This window comes from Onychomys torridus, chromosome 7 (genome assembly GCF_903995425.1).
Source record: "Onychomys torridus chromosome 7, mOncTor1.1, whole genome shotgun sequence".
Taxonomy (NCBI): Eukaryota; Metazoa; Chordata; class Mammalia; order Rodentia; family Cricetidae; genus Onychomys; species Onychomys torridus.
Window position 1 is genome coordinate 74,938,639 of NC_050449.1, and position 19,944 is coordinate 74,958,582.

General features: G+C 42.1%; 1 protein-coding gene across 2 annotated transcripts; it reads right to left on the reverse strand.

Moving 5' to 3' along the window:
* Positions 1-12,376: 12,376 nt before the first annotated feature.
* Htr1b (5-hydroxytryptamine receptor 1B) lies at positions 12,377-17,886 on the reverse strand. 2 transcript variants are annotated; one of them, XM_036193895.1, is made up of 2 exons: positions 17,631-17,886; positions 12,377-16,855 (listed from the first exon to the last, which is right to left on the reverse strand). In XM_036193895.1, the coding sequence occupies exon 2, from the start codon at positions 16,534-16,536 to the stop codon at positions 15,376-15,378; it is 1,161 nt and encodes a 386-aa protein (XP_036049788.1). In that variant the 5' UTR covers positions 16,537-16,855; positions 17,631-17,886; the 3' UTR covers positions 12,377-15,375. The 2 variants fall into 2 exon arrangements, with proteins under 2 accessions (XP_036049788.1, XP_036049787.1); XM_036193894.1 differs by having other exon boundaries at positions 17,606-17,886.
* Positions 17,887-19,944: the final 2,058 nt, after the last annotated feature.

The window sequence follows — 19,944 nt, forward strand, 5'->3', positions numbered from 1 at the left end:
ATGCTCATTTTTGGTATTTCAGCTCTAGGAAGGTAGAAATTAGACAATTGTATTACAGCCATATTTCCTTCTACAATTCCAGAGTCAAAAGAATGAACAATGCCAATGTTCATTTTCTATTTAGGCCTTTTCATGGTTCTGTAGATAAGCAAATAGTAAAGGTATAAAGTGAAAGATGCCACAGTCACTAACAAATGTGCATGCAAGCATGAAGACCTGAATTCAGATATTGATGCCCACCTAAAAGCCAAGCAGCAACATGAGTATGTAACCCCAATGCTGGGGGTAGATTGCAGCAATTTACTGGAGAACACATGCTTGTGCATACACTCTCATTAACACACACTCATGAACACATCCACAAAGAAAAAGGACAGTAAAGAGTTTGAACGCCCCAATGCTGTTTGGTCTTTGGGGATGTTTCAAATAAATGCCTTTGAACCCCCAGTTCTATACCTTCAAGTGTATCATAGTTTATTCCTTTGACAATGTGAGCTAGTATTAGCTGGAAATGCTCACCAAAACTATGTGGTGAAGTGTCCACCTAAAAGTATGTGTATTTTTTAATGTATTAATTTGGCATACAATATTATTTCTCTTTCACATATATAACCAAAGCACCTCCTCAGCAATATATAAGAATATCTAATAAAATTTATATAATTATCAATAATACAGAAATAATTTCATATTGATAGGGTAAGCCTAGAAGTTAGTACAGAGGTGTAAGTCTGTAAAATTAACCACATCATTTAATTTAGTAAACATTTGTTGAGTAAATGTTGATGAGTCAGATATTAGACCCCAAAGAACCAAAGATAGTCTGTGCTACTAAAAGGATTAAATCTGTATAAAGATAAGGCAATTTTATAAGTATAACAAACAAAATGAGTAGTCTCTGAGCAAAGGGAACCCATGACCACACTGCCTGTGAGAGTCCAGCGTCTTACCATGTGATGGAGTTTTCTGAGGGCCAAAGCCATTTATACTTGAGAATAAGGGGTCTGAGGAGTGAGGAAGCCACCCACTGTATAATTAGAAACACTCCTGAGATTTCACTGGTGTAGATAGCTAGCTGATTTTTACAGAGCTCGGTTTCTTCTTCCATTGCCCTTGACCTCGATCATTGAGAAATTAGACGATAATTTAATTCTCAAACACTCATTTGGGAATGTGGATGATAAATTGTGCTGAGGCCACTACTCTTCCGCACAGCTTGGCCTGCTCTTCCTTCCTTTCTTCTGTACTTGTTCTGTCTTCTCTTCTTACAACTCCAAGAAACCAATTTGATATGAAAACAATAAAGCCCACCTGTCTGTCTTAATCTTTCTCCTTTCCTTGACTAATGTTTCACCCTAGAAAACTCTCCTGTGGATATTTGCATGGCAACTTGGTATTTCTGCATAACAGAGAAGAGCCCTAGTCAGTCAACATGACAAAGGGGTCATTCTCCCTTCCTTTATACCTCAGCCACCTAACAGTCATTGGAATGCTTGCTACTGAATTGTACTGTCTTCATATCACTTGACAGTTGTTCAAATTTTTGATCCATTGAGTTCATGAGAGGAGAAAGGAAAGTAAAAATGTGTACTTATTCAGTAAAATCGGACAATCCAATATGCACCTCTACAATAATTGTTCAGGCCACCAAAATTCGCTGCTGTTGTTGCCATTATGCTGGCATTAATGTTAGAATCACATGAGGAAAAAATGTGCTAATTTTACAGAGAGGTCATGTCTTTATTGACATGAATGTGCCTGATAAAAATTACTTAGTATTCTTATTGGATAATATTTATTTTCCTGGGGGGAGCTGGAGAGATGGCTCAGAGGTTAAGAGCACTGACTGCTCTTCCAGAGGTCCTGAGTTCAATTCCCAGCAACCACATGGTGGCTCACAACTATCTGCAATGAGATCTGGCACCCTCTTCTGTATACATAATAAATAAATAAATCTTTAAAAATATATATTTATTTTCCAAATGATCAAAAGATGATTTTTAAGACAGCATCATCTTCATCCTAGTCTATATAAGGGCTTCTCTCAGTAAAACAGGGATTAGAAGCCTCCATCTTTGGAATCAGAGAGAGGTTGTATTCTCTAAGACTTTGTTGTACCTGCACAACTGAACCAGGGAACCCTCCACCCACACAAGAGCTCTGGTCTCCCACCAGTCTCTTCTGCACTCCAATTCCTCTTGTGGATCAGAGACTTAATGGGAAACCTGAGTGAGCAAAGAGTCAAAACAATGCCTTCCATCAAGTAAGAATTACCTTTCCCCTCAGGACCTTAACCATAGAACAATGGTTCTCAACTTTCCTAATAGTATAACCCTGTAATACAGTTCCTCATGTTGTGGTGACCCCCAACCACAACATTATTTCATTTCTACTTCATATCTGCAATCTTGCTACTGTTATGAAGCATAATGTAAAAATCTGACATGCAGGATATCTGATATGCATCCCTGTGAAAGGGTCATTCAATTCCCAAGGGAGTCTCAAACCACCACCCCAGAAGGCTGCAGCCACCACAATAAAGCATTCATTCCTTTGAGTACTCAGGAATCCTTCCCATGTACTTCTTAAATAATGCCTCATTCCCTTAGAAATACAGTACTCATCTCAGAGGAAAAGTGAAATACTATGAAAGACTAAAATGTAGAAATTAGTATTTAGTACATTTAATGATAATAAAACTACAGCTATGCAGAAAGCTTAGAGACTAAGCTCTCCTTTTAACTTTGCTTTCTGATGCTAAGAGGTGCTTGGCTTTTAAGTAACTTGACCTGTGGCTGTGAACCTTCTTACAGAAAATCCTCTAGATATATTAGTGCATTTTCTCCTTAAGGAAGTTATGATCTTTAATCATTTCTGATGAGTCAGCTTCTGTTGGTATCTTGGTTAGAGCAGATATATAAGATATAATTCTTTTTTTCGGTTATATACTTAAAACTAAAAGAGTTTTAGTAAACTAAATGTGCTGAGCATTATTATGCAAAATAAAACATCCATTCATTCATTTGCTGAGTACTTGTGAAACTCCTACCACATGTGCAGGACTGTACCAGGACTTGGGGTAAAGTGGCAAGTGACACCAAACCCAAAGAGCAATTGTAGGCTAAATCCTCTTTTATGTTCTTCTGTAAGACTTCTTCACCTTCCACTCGAGTGTCCCCACTGTTATAGTCTATATGGCCAAATAACTTTAATGATAATGTAGGCCAGGAAATTGGCTGGGAGCTGGCCCAGAGGACAAAGTGCTTGCTGGTCAATCATGAGGATTTGTGTTTTTAGCTTTTATGTAAAAGCTGGGTTCAGAGATATACAATATAATGCCATATAGGGAGACACGGGGATTAGCAGATGTTGGGGACACAGATGCCAGCCAATCTACCTAAAAGGCATGCCCGAATCAGGGAGAAACTTTAGATTAAAAAAAGCAGGGGGTAGGGGACGAGGGAGGCATGATATAAAATGACATCTGACATTCTCCATACCACATGGACAAATGGACTTAGAGTTACTATTTCTGTGAAGAGACACCATGACCAAGGGAACTAAAAGAAAGCATATAACTGGGGGCTTGCTTATAATTTTAGAGGATGAGTACATGGCCATTGTGATGGGAAACACAGTAGCAGGCAGGCAAGGAGCTGGGAGTTTGTACCTTGAGACACAGCCAGGAGGCAGAGAGAGAAAGATAATTAGGAATGGCATGGGCTTTTGGAATCTGAAAGCTCACCTTCAGTGAACCACCTTCTCCAACAAGGCCATGCCTCCTAATCCTTCTCAAATAGTTACACCAATTGCAGAACAAGCATTCAAATACATGAGCCAATGAGGGCCATTCTTTGGCCTTCAAATGCTCCCTTAATGCTACCATGAAGTTTCTAGAGATCCATGGATACATCTCTAAGAATCTGTATTACATACAGTTGAGCAAATTCCTTTGTGCCATATAGTGAAAAATACTTAGCAATTATCTGAATAATACCAACAATATTGTGGCATAAGAAATGATTTGGGGGGCCGGGAAGATAGCTCAGTCAGAAAAGTGCTTGCTGAATAAATGTGGGGACCTGAGTTGATATTTTTGCATTCCAGTAAAAAGTTAGGTGTAGGAATATGTTTCTCTATAACTCAGGGCTGGGGAGCAGAGTCAAGCAGATCCTGGAACTTGCTGACAATTAGCCAAAATTTTGAGTCCCTTAAAACACAAACAAACAAACAAACAAAAAACTGGAAAAAAAGAAAGAAAGAGGATATGATATTGGGAGAGCAATATGTTGGAGGTTCCTGCAGTAATTTGTAGGGGGAAAATGTGACTGTGACCAAGACACACCATATGTGTGTATGTGTGTGTGTGTGTATATATATATATGTGTGTGTATGTATATGTAAATATATACATAAATATCTACAAGCTTTTCAAAGATTATATTAAAATATTTTAAAAACAGAAATAAAAATAAAACTTAAAGGATAGAGAGTTTCAGAGGGAAGCCCCAGACATGATCTTCTGGCCTTTACATATGCACACACATGGTCATATATGCATATCACACACTCACACATGGAAAGGCAGGAAAAGAAGAAATGACCCTGATTCTTAAACAGATTTTCTGCTGTTTCTAATTTGTCTTTGCCTCTGAGGTTCTCAGTAGTTTGCTGGTTTGCTTGTTTGCTTGTTCATACTTGCCATCAAAGGTCACTTTTCATGTCCTAAGAGAAGAATACTCAGAAGCTGAGAGCAGCGCTGGGGCTGGGGTTGCTCCCGACAACTGGAGTGAAACTCAAGGTGTTAAATATCTAAAATACAGAAGACTGCCCCACATGAAAGGATGCTGTCACCAAAATGTCAATAGCACCAAGGTTGAGAAGCCCTTATCTGCATGAACCACGTGGTTGATATAATTTCTATAAGGAGTGGCTGGCCCATTCACAGTTGATTCTGCAGAAGCTGGAAAGGGGCAGAGATATGTCAGCTTGGTACAAATAGTCCGGCTCTTTTTTCTCTTGACAGAGAAGGAGGAACTGGATTCTTATCTTACAGACCTTAGTTTTTTATTTATTGTATATTTATTGGTATCTTTCCAGGGAAAACAGATTTTTACTAAAATAAGGACATAAAAATGCTAACTAATGCTATCCATAAGGGCTTACTTTTATTCTCCTTTTGATCTGAAGTAGATCTCAGATATCATTTTTCGAAGGCAGGTTATCTGCTCTGTGCAAAGAAACTGATCTGGCTAGTCCATCCACCCTGGGGTACTCACCTACAGCAGTTGCTATAGCAAATATCTGAGTCTTATGGATATCTCCAAGTAACTGAAGCAGTCAAAAATGAAAACGGACTTGATTAAATGCACACTAAGTGACCTTTAAAATTATTTTGTTGTCGCTAGGTAGTGTTTTGGATTACTGTGGACAAATATATGCTTGACGTGCATTTGTGCCACCCAAAACAGCTTCTGAGGCAAAGAACAGTAAGTACCATGTGTTGGCAAAAGTTGCCTGCTCAGAGCAACAAATGCTGGATAGCCCCTCCAAATGCTCAGAAATGCATGGTGACCATCTGAGAGCACAGCTGAAGGGTTTATGTGTACTGGGTCTCGAATACACTGACATATTGACCATCACAAACTAATTTTTCTTACTCTAGACTTTAGCGCTCAAGATAACTAAAAAGAAAACTCTCATGGAAACACCTAGTTTAAAATGAAAATATATCACCACCCATAAAAGTATGGGGACATGAAGTCTTGAAAAACAAAAACAAAAAAAAGTCTTTAAAACAAAACCTTTTTCATTTCACTCTCCTCTAAGCTCCTACAGAAACTGCCTTGCATCTGTATTTATCTACAAATATATTACATACCACAAGCTATCGTTCCTTATCCTCTTATACTCAAAGCTCACACCATTTCAATGTTCTGGGCCCAAATGAACTATAACATGAGCAAACTGCTCATTATTTAAAATAAGTAAAAGGATATCTTTTTAATTAATAAATACCAGCCAGAAAGTAGCATTTAAAAAAAAAAAAACACAAGTTACAAGCACTTTCCAAACAGGATCAATAAAACTGGCCTGATCTCACTAAGTTTTACAAATCTCACTTCCAACCAGAAATGGGATTTTAACTAGCAAGGCCTTGAGACAGACAGTCCTAGGCAGTGGCCTCCTGAAGGCAGGATAAACAGAAGAAAGATCTGCTGAGGAGCTGCCTTGCTTCAAGAACTTTCTCTGGTGTCTGTTTACATAATCATAATGTGCTCCTCTTGCTCATCTTCTAAGATAGATCTCTTAGTCCTATCTAGAGAGAACACTGAAGTGTTTAGAGACTAGCTCACTTGTTCGAAAACCCAAGTTACCATGAAGAAAAGCAGCAAGGAGGCTTTTGAGGGTGGTAGAAGGGGGCAGCAAGATGCTGAAGTCAGAGGGCAAGGAAAACCAACAAAGAATTTTGTTTGAAAATGCCACACAAGCAAGCCTAGTGCTTTGCATGCTAATTTTTTTAAGAAATGAAAGAGGTAAATCAAAAAAACCCAAGACTTCTGCTGACTTCAAATGCCAAACAGCACCTGCTTTTCTTTGTCTGAAGAGCAGCAAACTGGCCTTTAGTGAATGCCTCAACGCTCTAAGTGCCTGTCGCCTGAGAGGGCTATTGGTGGCATCTGTTGTCTTCATGGTACTCACAGGCAGAGCAGGGCGTGCCATGCCCACATTCACATGAAGAAACTAATATTCAGAGGCTGAAGTCACGTGCAAGTCCTTCTGGATCTTGATACTAATTACAAGTTCGTTCAACTTTCTGTATCATGTGTTCTACTGTCTTTCACGTCAAACAAATGATAGTCCTCAGATACACAGCAGTCAGCATTTTGAGCAGAATTTCCTCCAAGCCAGAGGGGGTGCCCATGGTTGCACTTTCACTCCCCCAGAGCTCACCTCTTAAGGAGAGCAGACCTTCTATGTCCTCTCTACATGTGTATTTTAAGTCAGTTTTTGTGAATATTGACATGTTTTTATCCTGGGAATCTGTCTTTTTTGATGTTTGTGTAGTATTTTAGGGTTTGAAGGGAGGTCTGCAGGGAAGGAAAAAACAATTCACATAAATCCTCTTACAAAGGAGTTGAATTAATAAAATATCCAACTTTAAAAGAAAGAGGAAATGCAAGCATTAAGAAATTTCAGCTATGTTATGCAAAAAATAATAATAATAATAACTGTACTATTTGGAAACAACTTGTTCCCAAATTGGCTATTTCCTCAGAAATTTGATTTCACGTAAAAATAGACAAAGTGGCTTGGGTTCCCAAGATATGGAGAGATGTCTGTCAGTAACTTTCCACAGCGGGCCACACCTTCTGGGACCTTACTCCCAGAGCACAAACACCTGTGCTTAATATTGCTGTAGCAAGCAGTTACGGTCACATTTTCATGCATAACGTTTTTAGAAGGGTCAGTGGGCACCAAATATGCACTGGCTGGTGGAGGTTGAAGTTAGACACCAGGTGAGGTGAAGAATTTGGGGACCAAACCAAGAGGAAATCTGTGTTCTCTACATACAATACTGCAGCAAAATTTATCCATAAATTCCATGAAATCCTAGTCTACTTTAATGCCTCAAAAACACTTTTCTCATGTAAACAGACAAAATCATACAGTTTTCATTCCCAGTCTGGATGCAAATTGTCTAGCTTGGGCTGTAATTATAATTCTCTAAATTGAATTATTGAATGGAATTGCTAGAAAACCTAATTCACGACCATGGCAGTAATATAATAAGGGAAGCAAACTGGTCTCACAATAGTACTGTCAGGACTGAGTAATGGTGGGTATTTAAGTCAGTACCCAGTGGTGTTAGTTCCTTCCCAAACTTTGAAAACAAAATCCCCAGCAATGCAGCTTTGCTGGGATCTAGCATGAAGGCCATAACTGTACATGAAGCATGCCAGATGGGAGGCTGTGAACTGCATTTTGTAATGTGGAATGAAAACACACTCCCTGGCACTGTTTTCTTAGCTTCAAACCCTCATAAACAAACAAGGATCCTTTCTGAAACAGGATTCTTTGTTTCCTATTTAGGGAATAAAAAGTAAGAGAGACTTTCTGTGTAATAAAAAAGTTGCAGAACCTAAAAATTTGTGTTCATCTGTGTATGTGTGTGTGTGTGTGTGTGCAAGTGTGTGTGTGTGTGTGTGTGTGTGTATGTGTATTAGAAATAAATATAGGAGGAAGATTATTTGAGAATAAAAGAGCCAGCAGAAGGGGATGGAGACAAGAGAGGGTAACAGTATGGTGAGGTGAGAAAAATACATGATATATGCATGTAAAAATGTTATAATGAAAGCCATTATTTTGTATAAGTAACATACATTAATAAGAAAAAGTGGTAGCTGTAATGCTGTTGTAGGCTATGAACATAAATGCTTAATTATTAACACAAATGCTTAAAAGTCTCTAAAACATAATAACAAGAGATAAAAATAGTTGTTTGTACTTACAACATATAAATATCTATACAATATGCAAATTTTTCATAGCTCTGTGTTAAAAAAGCAATCCAAGCATACTGAAGGCAGAGCCTTTTACTAATATTAAGAATTATTATTTCCTTTCTACACTTGTGTTTTACCATTTATCCTTTTACAAATTCTTTTTCCATCTTTTCTTGAAGACAAATATCTTAGTTAAAAATAGTTTGAAAACAAAGCACTGTATTGAGGTCAGTCATGCTTTGCTGAATCATACGCAGGAGTAAACTGCTTCTCTTATGGTGGATTGGAGATGTATAGCTTTAGCAGAAAACATTTATTTCAGTGTGAACATTTAACAGTTGCTGAAACTGAGATATAAGTATCATGTAAACAAACTGAGAAAACACAAGAAAAGCACAATTCTCTGATCTGCAAATTTTGTGCGGTTTTTGTTTATGTGCATATGGAATGGCTGCTCCTCCATCTACCCCTGTAACTAAGACAAGCTAGGTTTCCCTGCAGATCTCTATGATGCCAGGTGATCCCTGGGCCAGTCTCATCAGGCTCCCCACAGAGCAGAGTCTTACAGGCACACAAAGCATCAGTCCTCTCCAGACCCATTGAGTGGATTCTGCTGCATTGCCTCTAAACAAACTCCTCAGTGAGTCATATGTCCATTTAGTTTTGAGAAACATCATTGTGAAAACTCAAATTTCTTGACTTCCCATTTCTTCCTAGGATCTTCACACCCACATAGCCTGTGTGTGCTGAACCTTATATTAAGAGCAGTATATACACATCATCACCGAGTCTTAACTTTGGCCACAAATGAGAATTATCTAGACAGAAATTTTAAAATGATATGTTGGGCTTGATTTCAGTTATATAGTTCAATAATAAGAAATTGGGTCTCAACAAAGACTTCTTACATAAGCTCACTTGATAAATAAAATATGCAACTCTAGTTAAAACACTTGGAATATCATAGTTCTAAACTGAAAACATAGAGATGAGTATATCTACAGAGGGACTTGCCCATGATTCCCAAACATGCATTTAGTTGGGCCTTTCTTGGCCTTTTTTCTTGAGAGCTTCCATGTCATCAAAGACCTCTCCACTCCTACTATGTGATTATTTCATCACACAGCAATCTGTAGGGAAACCCGGAGAAGCAGGGCAAAAAATGGAGGGACTGGAGGACCTGACAGCCAGGAACAGCTTGGAAGGAAAGATGAAGCTCTGAGACAGTGTTCATGCCAAGCACCAATGAGCACCCACTAATGACAACTTGAACTGCCGAGAGAGCTGCCACACCCGGAATTAAGAAATAACACACACAGGAGTATTTACAAAGCACTCTGGGCACAGCTCTTTGACTAGGTGACAAGGTCTCCTTCTCTGTTCTGTCATGGTTGGCACATCACCAGCATGGCCACCATACTTTTGAGCAAGAGATATTCTGAAATCTGGTTATCCCAAAACAGGAGGACCAACCAGAGGCCCACCCATGTGTGGTATGTTCCCACAGAATCAGGCAGGAAGTGAGTCATGCCTGCTTGCATCACTAAAGTAAGGCATGTGTAATATTTTAAAGGATTTATCCTAAATGAATCCCTCTATCACCATCTGCTCATTTTTGGTACAGGAACTATTACAAGCCCATTCTTGGATTGTTGGTTAACAGCTTTAAAAAGATGTATATTTTGTGATGTGTGCAAATAAGTAAAGGAAATGGGAATTTTCCTTTACAGACTATATTTGGAATGTTGTTAAGTCACTATCTTAGTCAGTTGCCCAATTGCTAGTATAATCCTAAGATGAGGATGCTGCCTTTGAAAGTCCAATTGGAGCCACAGATGTGTGTAATGGCATGTAGATAATGGCCTGCTGCAGACAATGAAGATGCTGAGGATAACGGCAGTGCGAATGACCAGCAGCAGTGGTGCCACAGCATCTATTTACTTGCTTATTATGATCTGTTTGCTTCTGTAAAAAAAAATCTTCCTTCTGATACCCAACACTCTATTCATATTTATACCACACCCACTTTCAAACAAACACCAGAATTGCACAGATGTAAAGATTAAGCCTTCTGGGAAAGGTTGTCTTGTGTGCATACTTTTCTGTAGCAAAAGAACAGACCTGTCTTTAAATGGCAAGTGCTGTACCTTTGAATTATGAATGTATTAACATTAAACCAAAGAAAGTAAAGAGAAGGGGAGAAAGAGAGGAAGAAGAGGGAAAGGGGGAGAGAGAGAGAGAAAGAGGGGGAGACAGAGAGAGAGAAAGACAGACAGACAGACACAGAGAGAGACAGAGACAGAAAGAGAGAAAGTGATGAGAAAATCCCTAGTGATGAATGTTCAAGTACATAGTTTGAATTATTTTGAGATAAATATGTTTCTCTTAACTTCTGAATTCACTCGGTGTCATATTAATAAAAGGCCATAATATTGTAAACACTAAGAAAATAATTGAGTACGCATACGTGAAGAAATATTTTGAGTGTGTTTTAGGGAAACTGCCTGTTTGGATTTTAAATTCTGAAAAATCTACTGCTTTAGTATCAGTGATGAAGCCCCTCTGTGTAGATCAGGGAGCTTTGCTTTCACTGAGCCCAGAGGAGTGAATATCACTTGTAAACCACCTAGAAAGAGTAAGACAGGCTCAACTGGGAGCCGCAGCATTGGCTGACTCTTCAGAGGCATTCTGCCCCCTGGTGGACACCCAGGGAGGATTTGATGCATGTTGCAGAAGCTTCATGCCCTTCCCACACCCTTCCTTCCCTTCTGATAACCTCAGGAGGTGCTCCAGTTGAAAGCTTTTACCTCCTCCACATATATATGCATTTGGAGCAACAATTTCCTTTTATGTAATATAAAAATTCTTGGCTTCCAAATCAGCTCTTCAGAGCTAAAATAAAAATTATCCACATCATTGTTGGTAAAGACTAAAAGAGGAAAATGAGGTGCTGAAAAAAGGGTGTAGATATGGCCAGAGACTGTGGATTTGAGAAAATAGCCATAAATCTCTAGAAGGTGGGAAAGAAGGTTTAAATGTGAATAAGAGAAAGCTACAGGAAACTAAGTATGTGCCAATTTCTCATTGACATAATACTTAATGCAAACCATCTCTTGTGTTCCCTTTTCCCTTTGGACCAGGAATCACCAGTCAAAAGAGGTAGTTTTGTAAAGCTCCTAATCTCAATCATTTCTAATTTAGACAAGATCTCCCCATTCCAGCTAACTGAAACTTCTTCGATCTACTCTCTCAAATAAGCTTGATTTTCTATGCTACAAGTAGAGTGCATCCCTATAAAGGAAGCATTTGAAAATAATGCCAAAGAGGAGCTACCATATATGAGTCCCATTCCCCTTCTGAAGTGCAATGTGTTTGAGCCTTTGCAACAACTTACAGTTAGGCGATATTTTGGAAAGAGAACAGCATACTCTACCATCTACATTTATCATTGAATCCTAGGACATTCTGACTCCAGAAGTTGTCTTTCTGGATATTCCATTGGTCCTTAGGTAGCACAGGCTACTCTTACATCATACAAAAGTCTGCTTTAACTCAGCTTCTCCTTTTGTATTTTAATCTTCAGAACACTGAGGAGAAACTCCTTTAACATGTCTATCTGGAAAGCATCTTGATAGTGGATGCAACCTTCCCTCTTTATAGAATACAAAATTACTTTCAAACTCTTCCTACACACATAAACTGAACTCTCCCAACCATGGCAGCACATATCCATCCATCACACTGTCAACTATCATCCGTCATCCTCTCATGAAGGCTCGAACTCAAAACACAGCCCCAGAAACAAGTGACCCAGTCTTCCCATAATAATAGAACTACTACTAAACACTTTTAGAACACAAAAAGGACGTTTATTTCATCATTTTCCTAAATTTAATTTCCAATTACACATTTGCTGAGAGGTGGAATACCAAAGGCAATTTTAGACACAAAACTCCACCAAATACACACAATCTGAGACACGACTGCTTGAGTGAGTTATGCTCCTCTCAGTACTTCCCACTTAGAGAAGAGAAAACTAAGACAATAGAGAGGAAAGGTGAACAATATTGTTCTATAGGAATTTTGTCAAACTTCTTAAACATTCATTCCATGGGTGCAGTGTCCATTTTTAAAAAAGGAAACTCTAAAGTTCCTACAAACACAAGACAATATTGGCATTTTTAAATGAGTATACATTCATATACTTGTGTAAAAATTTGTGCAATTAAACAATATGGAAAATGGTACTCGTTACCATAGTCAATGAAAATATATTTTCATTTCTATGTAAGTTAAACATTTTCATCTCCCATTTTATGTTCTGCAAAAAAGCCATGTGTCTAGTTTATGAAACAAACTATGCTCATATGCAGTAGTAACTGAAAAGGAGCTTAACAGTTCTATCTGCATACCCCTGGGGTGAATATACACCTTGCATAATCATGTGCAATGCTGGATGATGATCTTAGATCTCTTATCACTACAAAGGTTTGCAAGCTTCTATTTGATACACAATGCCCCACATTCAATCAGTTCAGCCAAAGTACTCAAGCAAGAATTAAGGTGAGTGATTTACAAAATGACAAATAACCCATTTGACTAAATTGACCATGTTTTGTCAACATGGTGACACAGTCATTGTAAGTGCCCTATAAAGAAATCATTTGTAAGTGGCTATTTGTTTCAATTAATTTTCCCCTAAGGCTCTTAGAAGTTGACTTAATTGCCTCTTGGGCCCCAAGAAAACACAGCTACATAAACAGGAGACCAACATATTAATAATATAAAAACAAGTACATGCCTTATGTGCATTCCTCCATAGGAGAAATGCCACAAAGCACAAAGAAACTAGGGATCCAGCAGAAATCTACAGGATTATCTAATGCCTAAGATTTTATCTTACTCCAGTGTCAGGTATAATGTTTGTTGAAATTCCCTTTTTTACCTACAGTACATGTGAACTTTTGAATAGCATCTTTTCAGAGTCATTACCCAGTGTGAAGGTCTGCACAGTAGGCAAGCTGTGTAATTCAGCTCACTGTATCTATTGTCTGATGATCTGGACTGGGCAGCTTCACACAGGGAGTGGATCCATTTTATAAAGACAACTTCCTTCTGCAGACAAAAGGTCTCGAGTGCAGACAGCCTCTGAAGCAAGGACTGTGAATCTTCTTTGGCATATTAAACATTCCACATACACACTTGTTCTTACAGATGACCCTTTGGGACTGCTTCTTTTCATTAAGAAAGTGCAATTTTTTTTCATCTACTAGTATGTGATTTTGCTGTATTATGTACCCCTCAGAGTGAATTCAAAATAAACAAGTGCCATTGAAACTTAGAAAGAGAGATACGGTTCAGTAATTTTAGATGTTATAGTCACTGACATGGCAGGTCAGTAACACATTTCCAAGGCTAGCAGGCTTGCCAGTTTCCTGGTTGTTTGTAAGCCTGAGGTCTGGCTCTATGAATTATAAAGAAAATAGGTTCAATTTCAGGCTCTCTCGGCTTTTCTAAATTTCTAATGTGTCTTTTTTCTAGCTGCTCCTACCCAAACTTCAATAGTAAGAAGAAAACAAGGTGGAGTCCCAGGCTCTCTCTCTCTCTCTCTCATGCACACTTTAATATAGTTTGGGGTGTTCTGGCTGCGTTTTGAAGATTTCCAGACAGGGAAACTTGTTCTCTTGTTTACTTTATATATTTGCACACAAAGGAACCACAGATGGGAGAGAGTGCAAATGATTATCAAAAATTGTCTCATGCATTTTAAGATTTTTTTACAAGTCAAAAATATACATCCTCTTATCTCCCCCTTTATCCCTTAATTATATAAGAAATAGCATCTGTTTCATCAGTCTCCTCCTTATAGCACAGAATTGGGTAAGGAATAAAGATACTTTCTTGTTAAGGAACTGTATCCAACTCTAATCCACTTGACCAACTCCTCTAACAGTAGCAGTTTGGACTGAGTCACTCAGCATACCCTCCATTGGTGGGGATTTAAGTGTGTAAAATGACTGGTACATGAGATTAGGAAACCACGCAGCCTGCAGACTTTGGCACTAGCACACATTATGTTTAGTTTGAGCTGTTAGAGTTGTGGTTTGACGATCACGAAACAGGAATTTAAAAAATTAGAACTCTGCAGAAAACAAACACTCTCAGGTGTTGATCTTCAGTGTAACACTCCCCATCTCCCATTCCCACCCACCACCCCCATATATTTTTGATTGTAATAAAAATAGAGATCTTATCATCAATAATTTCACTTTAACTCTTCAAGGTTGCTCTGTGCCGTCCAAGCCACATTTAGTGTTTGAAGCACCAAATCCACAAGTTTCTCCAACCATATTTAAATAAACAAATGAAGACAGAAGGATGTCAAAGTGAGTGTTCTAAAATTAAGCTGAAACACAAAGTTCTCCCCAAAGTACAGGGTATTAATTGTCTAGTTCAAGTACTGCCAGGCTGTATGTAGATCTGTCTCAGATAGGCTTCAGACAACACCTACAAATGCCACTGGCTTAGAGGGCAATGTCCATGGTACAAAATGGGGCATCCCCCATCCATCATCAACGTTAAAAAGTTGCAACCTTTTGTGTGATTGGCTGCAGGAGGATCTGTGCTGAGCCCGGGCTTTGAGGACAGCAGGCTAACCTCCTCAGCATGGAAGCTTTGCAGTAGTTGGAGCAGTTCACCTTCCAGAGTGCTCTCTCAGAGCTGCCCGGATTCTCAGGATCCATTGCCCTTGCCCGGGACAGAGAGCCTTGCTTCCACCCAGTAACAGGGAAAGAAGATTTGACCTACCTGCAAAAGACCCAACTTGGTCCCCACAGGTCGCCTAGGCGACCCCACTGCCATTGACAAGTCAACCTGTGCACTTAAAGCGTATCAGTTTATGGAATGCTTGTTTGAAGTCCTCATTGGACATGGTGTAGATGATGGGGTTGATAAGGGAGTTAAGATAGCCTAGCCAGTTGAAGAAGTCAAAGATGGCCATGTGAAACCAGCAGGCATCCTTGCAGATAGGCATCACCAGGGAGATGATGAAGAAGGGCAGCCAGCACACAATAAATGCTCCTAAAATGATCCCTAGGGTTTTGGTGGCTTTGCGCTCCCTAGCGGCCATGAGTTTCTTCTTTTCCAGCAGGGCGTCTGAGACTCTCACTTTGACTTGGTTCACGTACACTGGAGACCCGGACTCACTGGGCAAGTCGGGAGCCCTGGAGTTAATGGAGGTGACCGAGGACGTGGACCCAGGGGAGTCTGTTATCAGCTGGGCTCGTGTCAAGCGCTTGCCGGTCTTGTTGGGTGTCTGTTTCAAAATCCGAGAGCGGGCTTCCACATAGATGCGGCCATAGAGGGCGATGAGGAGCAGGGTGGGTAAATAGAAAGCGCCCACCGTGGAGTAGACTGTGTAGAGGACGTGGTCTGTGTTCACAAAACAGTCCAGCACCTCCTCCTCAGCTTTGGCTTGACGCCAGAAGAAGGGTGGCAGCGAAATAGAGATGGAGAAGATCCACACCAGGGCGATCATGATGGCCGCCCTTTTGGGAGTCCTTTTAGCGGAATACTCGACCGCATCAGTGATGGCCCAGTAGCGGTCCAGGGCGATGACACAGAGATGCATAATGGAAGCAGTGCAACAGGTGATATCCGACGACAGCCAGAAGTCACAGACCACCTGGCCTAGTGTCCAGCGTCCAGTGACCGTGTACATGGTGCTGATGGGCATCACCAGGATGGACACGAGCAGGTCAGTGACGGCCAGAGAGGCAATCAGGTAATTAGCTGGGGTGTGCAGCTTCCGGGTCCGATACACGGTGGCTATCACAAAGGCGTTGGAGAGCGTGGTGGCCAAGGTGATGAGAGCCAGCAGAGCAACCAGGAGGACTTTCCAGGGCATGGCGATGGAGTCCTGGTAAATGTAGCTGTCGGCGCTGCAGTTGTGGGAGAGGTTGACAAGAGGTACCCCTGTCTGGGAGGCGGCAGGAGGCGGCGGGGCGCACTGAACTCCTTGCTCCTCCATGGCTCTCCTCGCCCCGGCTGCGGAGCGCAGCTCTTGAGCATGGAGCGGACAAGGGAGAAAACAGAGGATGAGAGGATCATGGAGACCACGGGCTTGTCTCCTTTGCCTAGCCAGTTCCGTGGGCTCCTCAGTAACTGCTCCGCTTGGGTTCTTAGCCGAAAGGAGAGGTCACAGGCGCGGCCACCAAGCCCGCGGGCGCGTCCCCTGCACTTCCAGTGCGCCCAGCGCTGCCACCGAGTCTGCTAGCTCCTCTCCACACCCCGTCTTCGCCCGGGTGATTAAAGCACTGGCCCACCCAGTCCAGCTCCGCTCAGGCTCCCTGGAGGCAAACAGTGGAGAAGGGCTAAGTATCGCTTGAGAAGGGGGGAGTCTCAGGTCAAGTGGGACCTCTTACCCCAATTGTTCAGGGCTCAGCTTCTCCTAACCCGGGCGCTCCGGAATCTGCAGACTCCGCCCGCAGGAGTTTCCTCGTTGTACAGACCTAACCTTGCATGCCAGTGCAGAGTCTTGGGCTTGCATTCCCGCCCCGCGCCCCCCACCCAGGGCAGGGCCACTTTCTGTGGCCACCGCCTGACTTGGGGGATTGTGAAGTCTGCGAGCGCGCGCCTGGCGCCGGAGCTCCGCACTCCCTCCCTTTTCACGCGCTGGCCACACCAGCGAGCTGCCCCGCGGAGACGCGGCCACCACAAGGGAGACTCTGGGGTCGGAGCTGCAGCTGCTCAAGCCGCCCAGTGGCCGTCACCACCTCCTGGGTTCCAGCAGCGCCGCTCGGAGCCATGCTGCCGGGCGCACAGGGCAGAGGCACCTGGAGCCGTAGGCCAGGAGGGGGCAGGTGTCTGGGGGAGCAGGAGGAACCCGGCGTGCGCCTCCCGGGGAGCTAGGTGTGAGCCTCAGAGCCAATGAGGCTCCTTTTATACTATCTGGGTCCAGCCTGGTCCGGTCTTGCAACTCGTGCAGTGCGGCGAGTGCAGACGCCAGCCGCACAGCACCTTCGCTTTAGATCTCTCCCTCCCTCTTTTCCTCCCGCCCAGTTCCCTTCCCGGCCACAGACTCTCCCGCCGGGTCCTACCGCCCTCTCTCGCAGTTTTCGTCACCTTGTCCCTTCTCCCGACCCTGACACTCAGAGTCGCCTTTCAGGCGGGGAATGGGCAATGGGACGTCCTGTTCCTGCCTCTGCGGGCTTTTGAGTCCTTGCGCTCCCGCAGTCAATCCACGCCCTTAGTTGCTGCCACAGACTTAGTACGGGCGTCCGGGTCTAGCCTTCCGCCTACCACCACCTCCTTCTTTCCAGGAGGTTGGTGGTAGGTGGAGCAAGCCCCACATCTCTGAACTCTCCTTTCTGGAATCTAACCCAACACGGAAGGCCACACCCAGGTTAGAAGGAGGCGCCAGAGACGCTGCCTTAGAAGGAAGAAACCAATTTGAGCATTTTATACTTCACGCTTGGGGCTTTGAGATGTCTTTAACTCCTAGTACATTAACAACACATTTTCTTATCTGCATTTAGAACATTGTGCTTGTCATCCAGTCTTCCCCCTTTAACTTTGTGAGTCAACGGGAGAGAAGCTGTCTGGAGATTTAAAACAGTGTCATAAAGAGAAGCCAGTTACTGTATGTGAAATTAAACATTTGGCTCCAGCCTCCCGTTCCAGTGGCTGGCGGCGCGGCGCCCGAGTTTCCAGGGAAGAACTTCTTCCCCTCAGCCCGCCCAGGAAAGAGAAAATAAAGGGGCCTCTGAGCGATCATCACTGCACTCATCACACTGTCTCCGTTGCACCCCACAAAACGATCGCGATTCTGCCATAGGGGGCAGTAAGCAAGGCAGCTCGGCCCCCAAAGCTTAGGCAGATTCCTTGTGCTGGGTTTTTCCTCCAATCTGAACAGAACCAAATACAGGGTAGACGTACAAATCCAAATGTATTATCCGTCTGGAGCACCAAGTGGTTCACTGTAAGTCCCAAGAACCTAAGTTTGTGTTTGGTATGTTGGGTGGATCCAATAAAAGCCGCAGAATAATTGAATTCATCAGGTTCTCTGCAAGTGTGTTTTCATAGACTCAAATTGTTCTGTCTCAGAGGTGAGTCAGGATCGTCTGCTCTATATGAGGGACTTTTACCTAAAATGACATGGCCCCAAACCAAATTCCCTGCATTGTTGGTCCTCTAAGTCAGCCAGCCAGCCAGGCAAAAATTAGAATGAGTAATTGATGCTGGATTAGAATACGTAATTGACGTTGGGTATTCTCTGCACTAGGAGTATGGAAACGAACAGGGCAAATTCAGATCCAGTTTTACAGCATTATATTCTAGGAGAGGCAAAGACAGTGTGGGTGATGGTCAACTAAATTACTAGACTTTCATTTTGTTAGCAAATGTGGTAAAGAATATACAGCTCATCCAAGCTTCAAGAGGGCGCTCCTTTCAGTAAGGGGTTTTAGCCAGGTTGCAGCAGATGCTGCGAAGATTTAAAAAAAAAAAAAAAAAAAAAGGAAAAGAAAAAAGAAAGAAAAGAAGAGAAAGAGAAAAAGAAAAACACCTCCCTCCGTTCCTTTCCCTAAGGCCAGAAACGTCAGCATATTAAGCATTTTCCCACCATTTTTAGGTGGCCTCCAGTCTTCCAACTCCATCCATCCACACCAGGCGCCTTTATTATTTTCTTAACCCTGGTGCCCAGTTCAAAGCTCTTGGAAAGGGAAGAGAAGCTGGCAAATTTCAACCACTAGGTGGGGACGTTGACCAGGACGGAGCAGGTCCGAGTTGGAGGGGCAAGAATGTGGGGACACTAGAAAACTATTTTCTTTCTTGTTCCCATAGTCTAGTAGCGGGGCTAGAGAAGCCTGAGGGAACTGCTCCAGAGAAAGGAGACAGGAGAAGAATATGGAGAACTGCAGCGGCCTCTTTATTTCTGTTTCAGAAGCAGGAGACAAAGAAAACAACTTCTCGGTATCGGCATTAGAGGCAGACACTTGTGGCATTCCCATGCACTGCTCCAGCTAATTTGCAGAGCCCCATGCCCTGAGCGGAAGCTACCACTTGCAGGCAGATTGGGAGTTTACCTTCTGGTTAGAGCTGCGTGAATATGCCCCTGCAGCACAGAAGAGATTTTGGCGGAGCTCAGTGAAGAGCCACAGTTCATTAAGCTAGTTTCTGAATCACACTCATTCCTTTTAGGACTTAAAACATATAAAAGGCAGCTGTTTGCACAGCAGTGCATATTTTTGAAACAAGAAATTCACATATCACCCCTAGGTACCAATTCCTGACTTTTTTGGTTCCCAAATCCCAGGTCGTTCAAGGGCACCTTCTTTCAAATGAGCGGCGAATCCAGAGCTTCAAAGAACAGTAAAAATTCACTGGGTAGCAAAAGCTCTTAATAGAGACGGCGGGACAGATCCGGCAGTGAGTCATT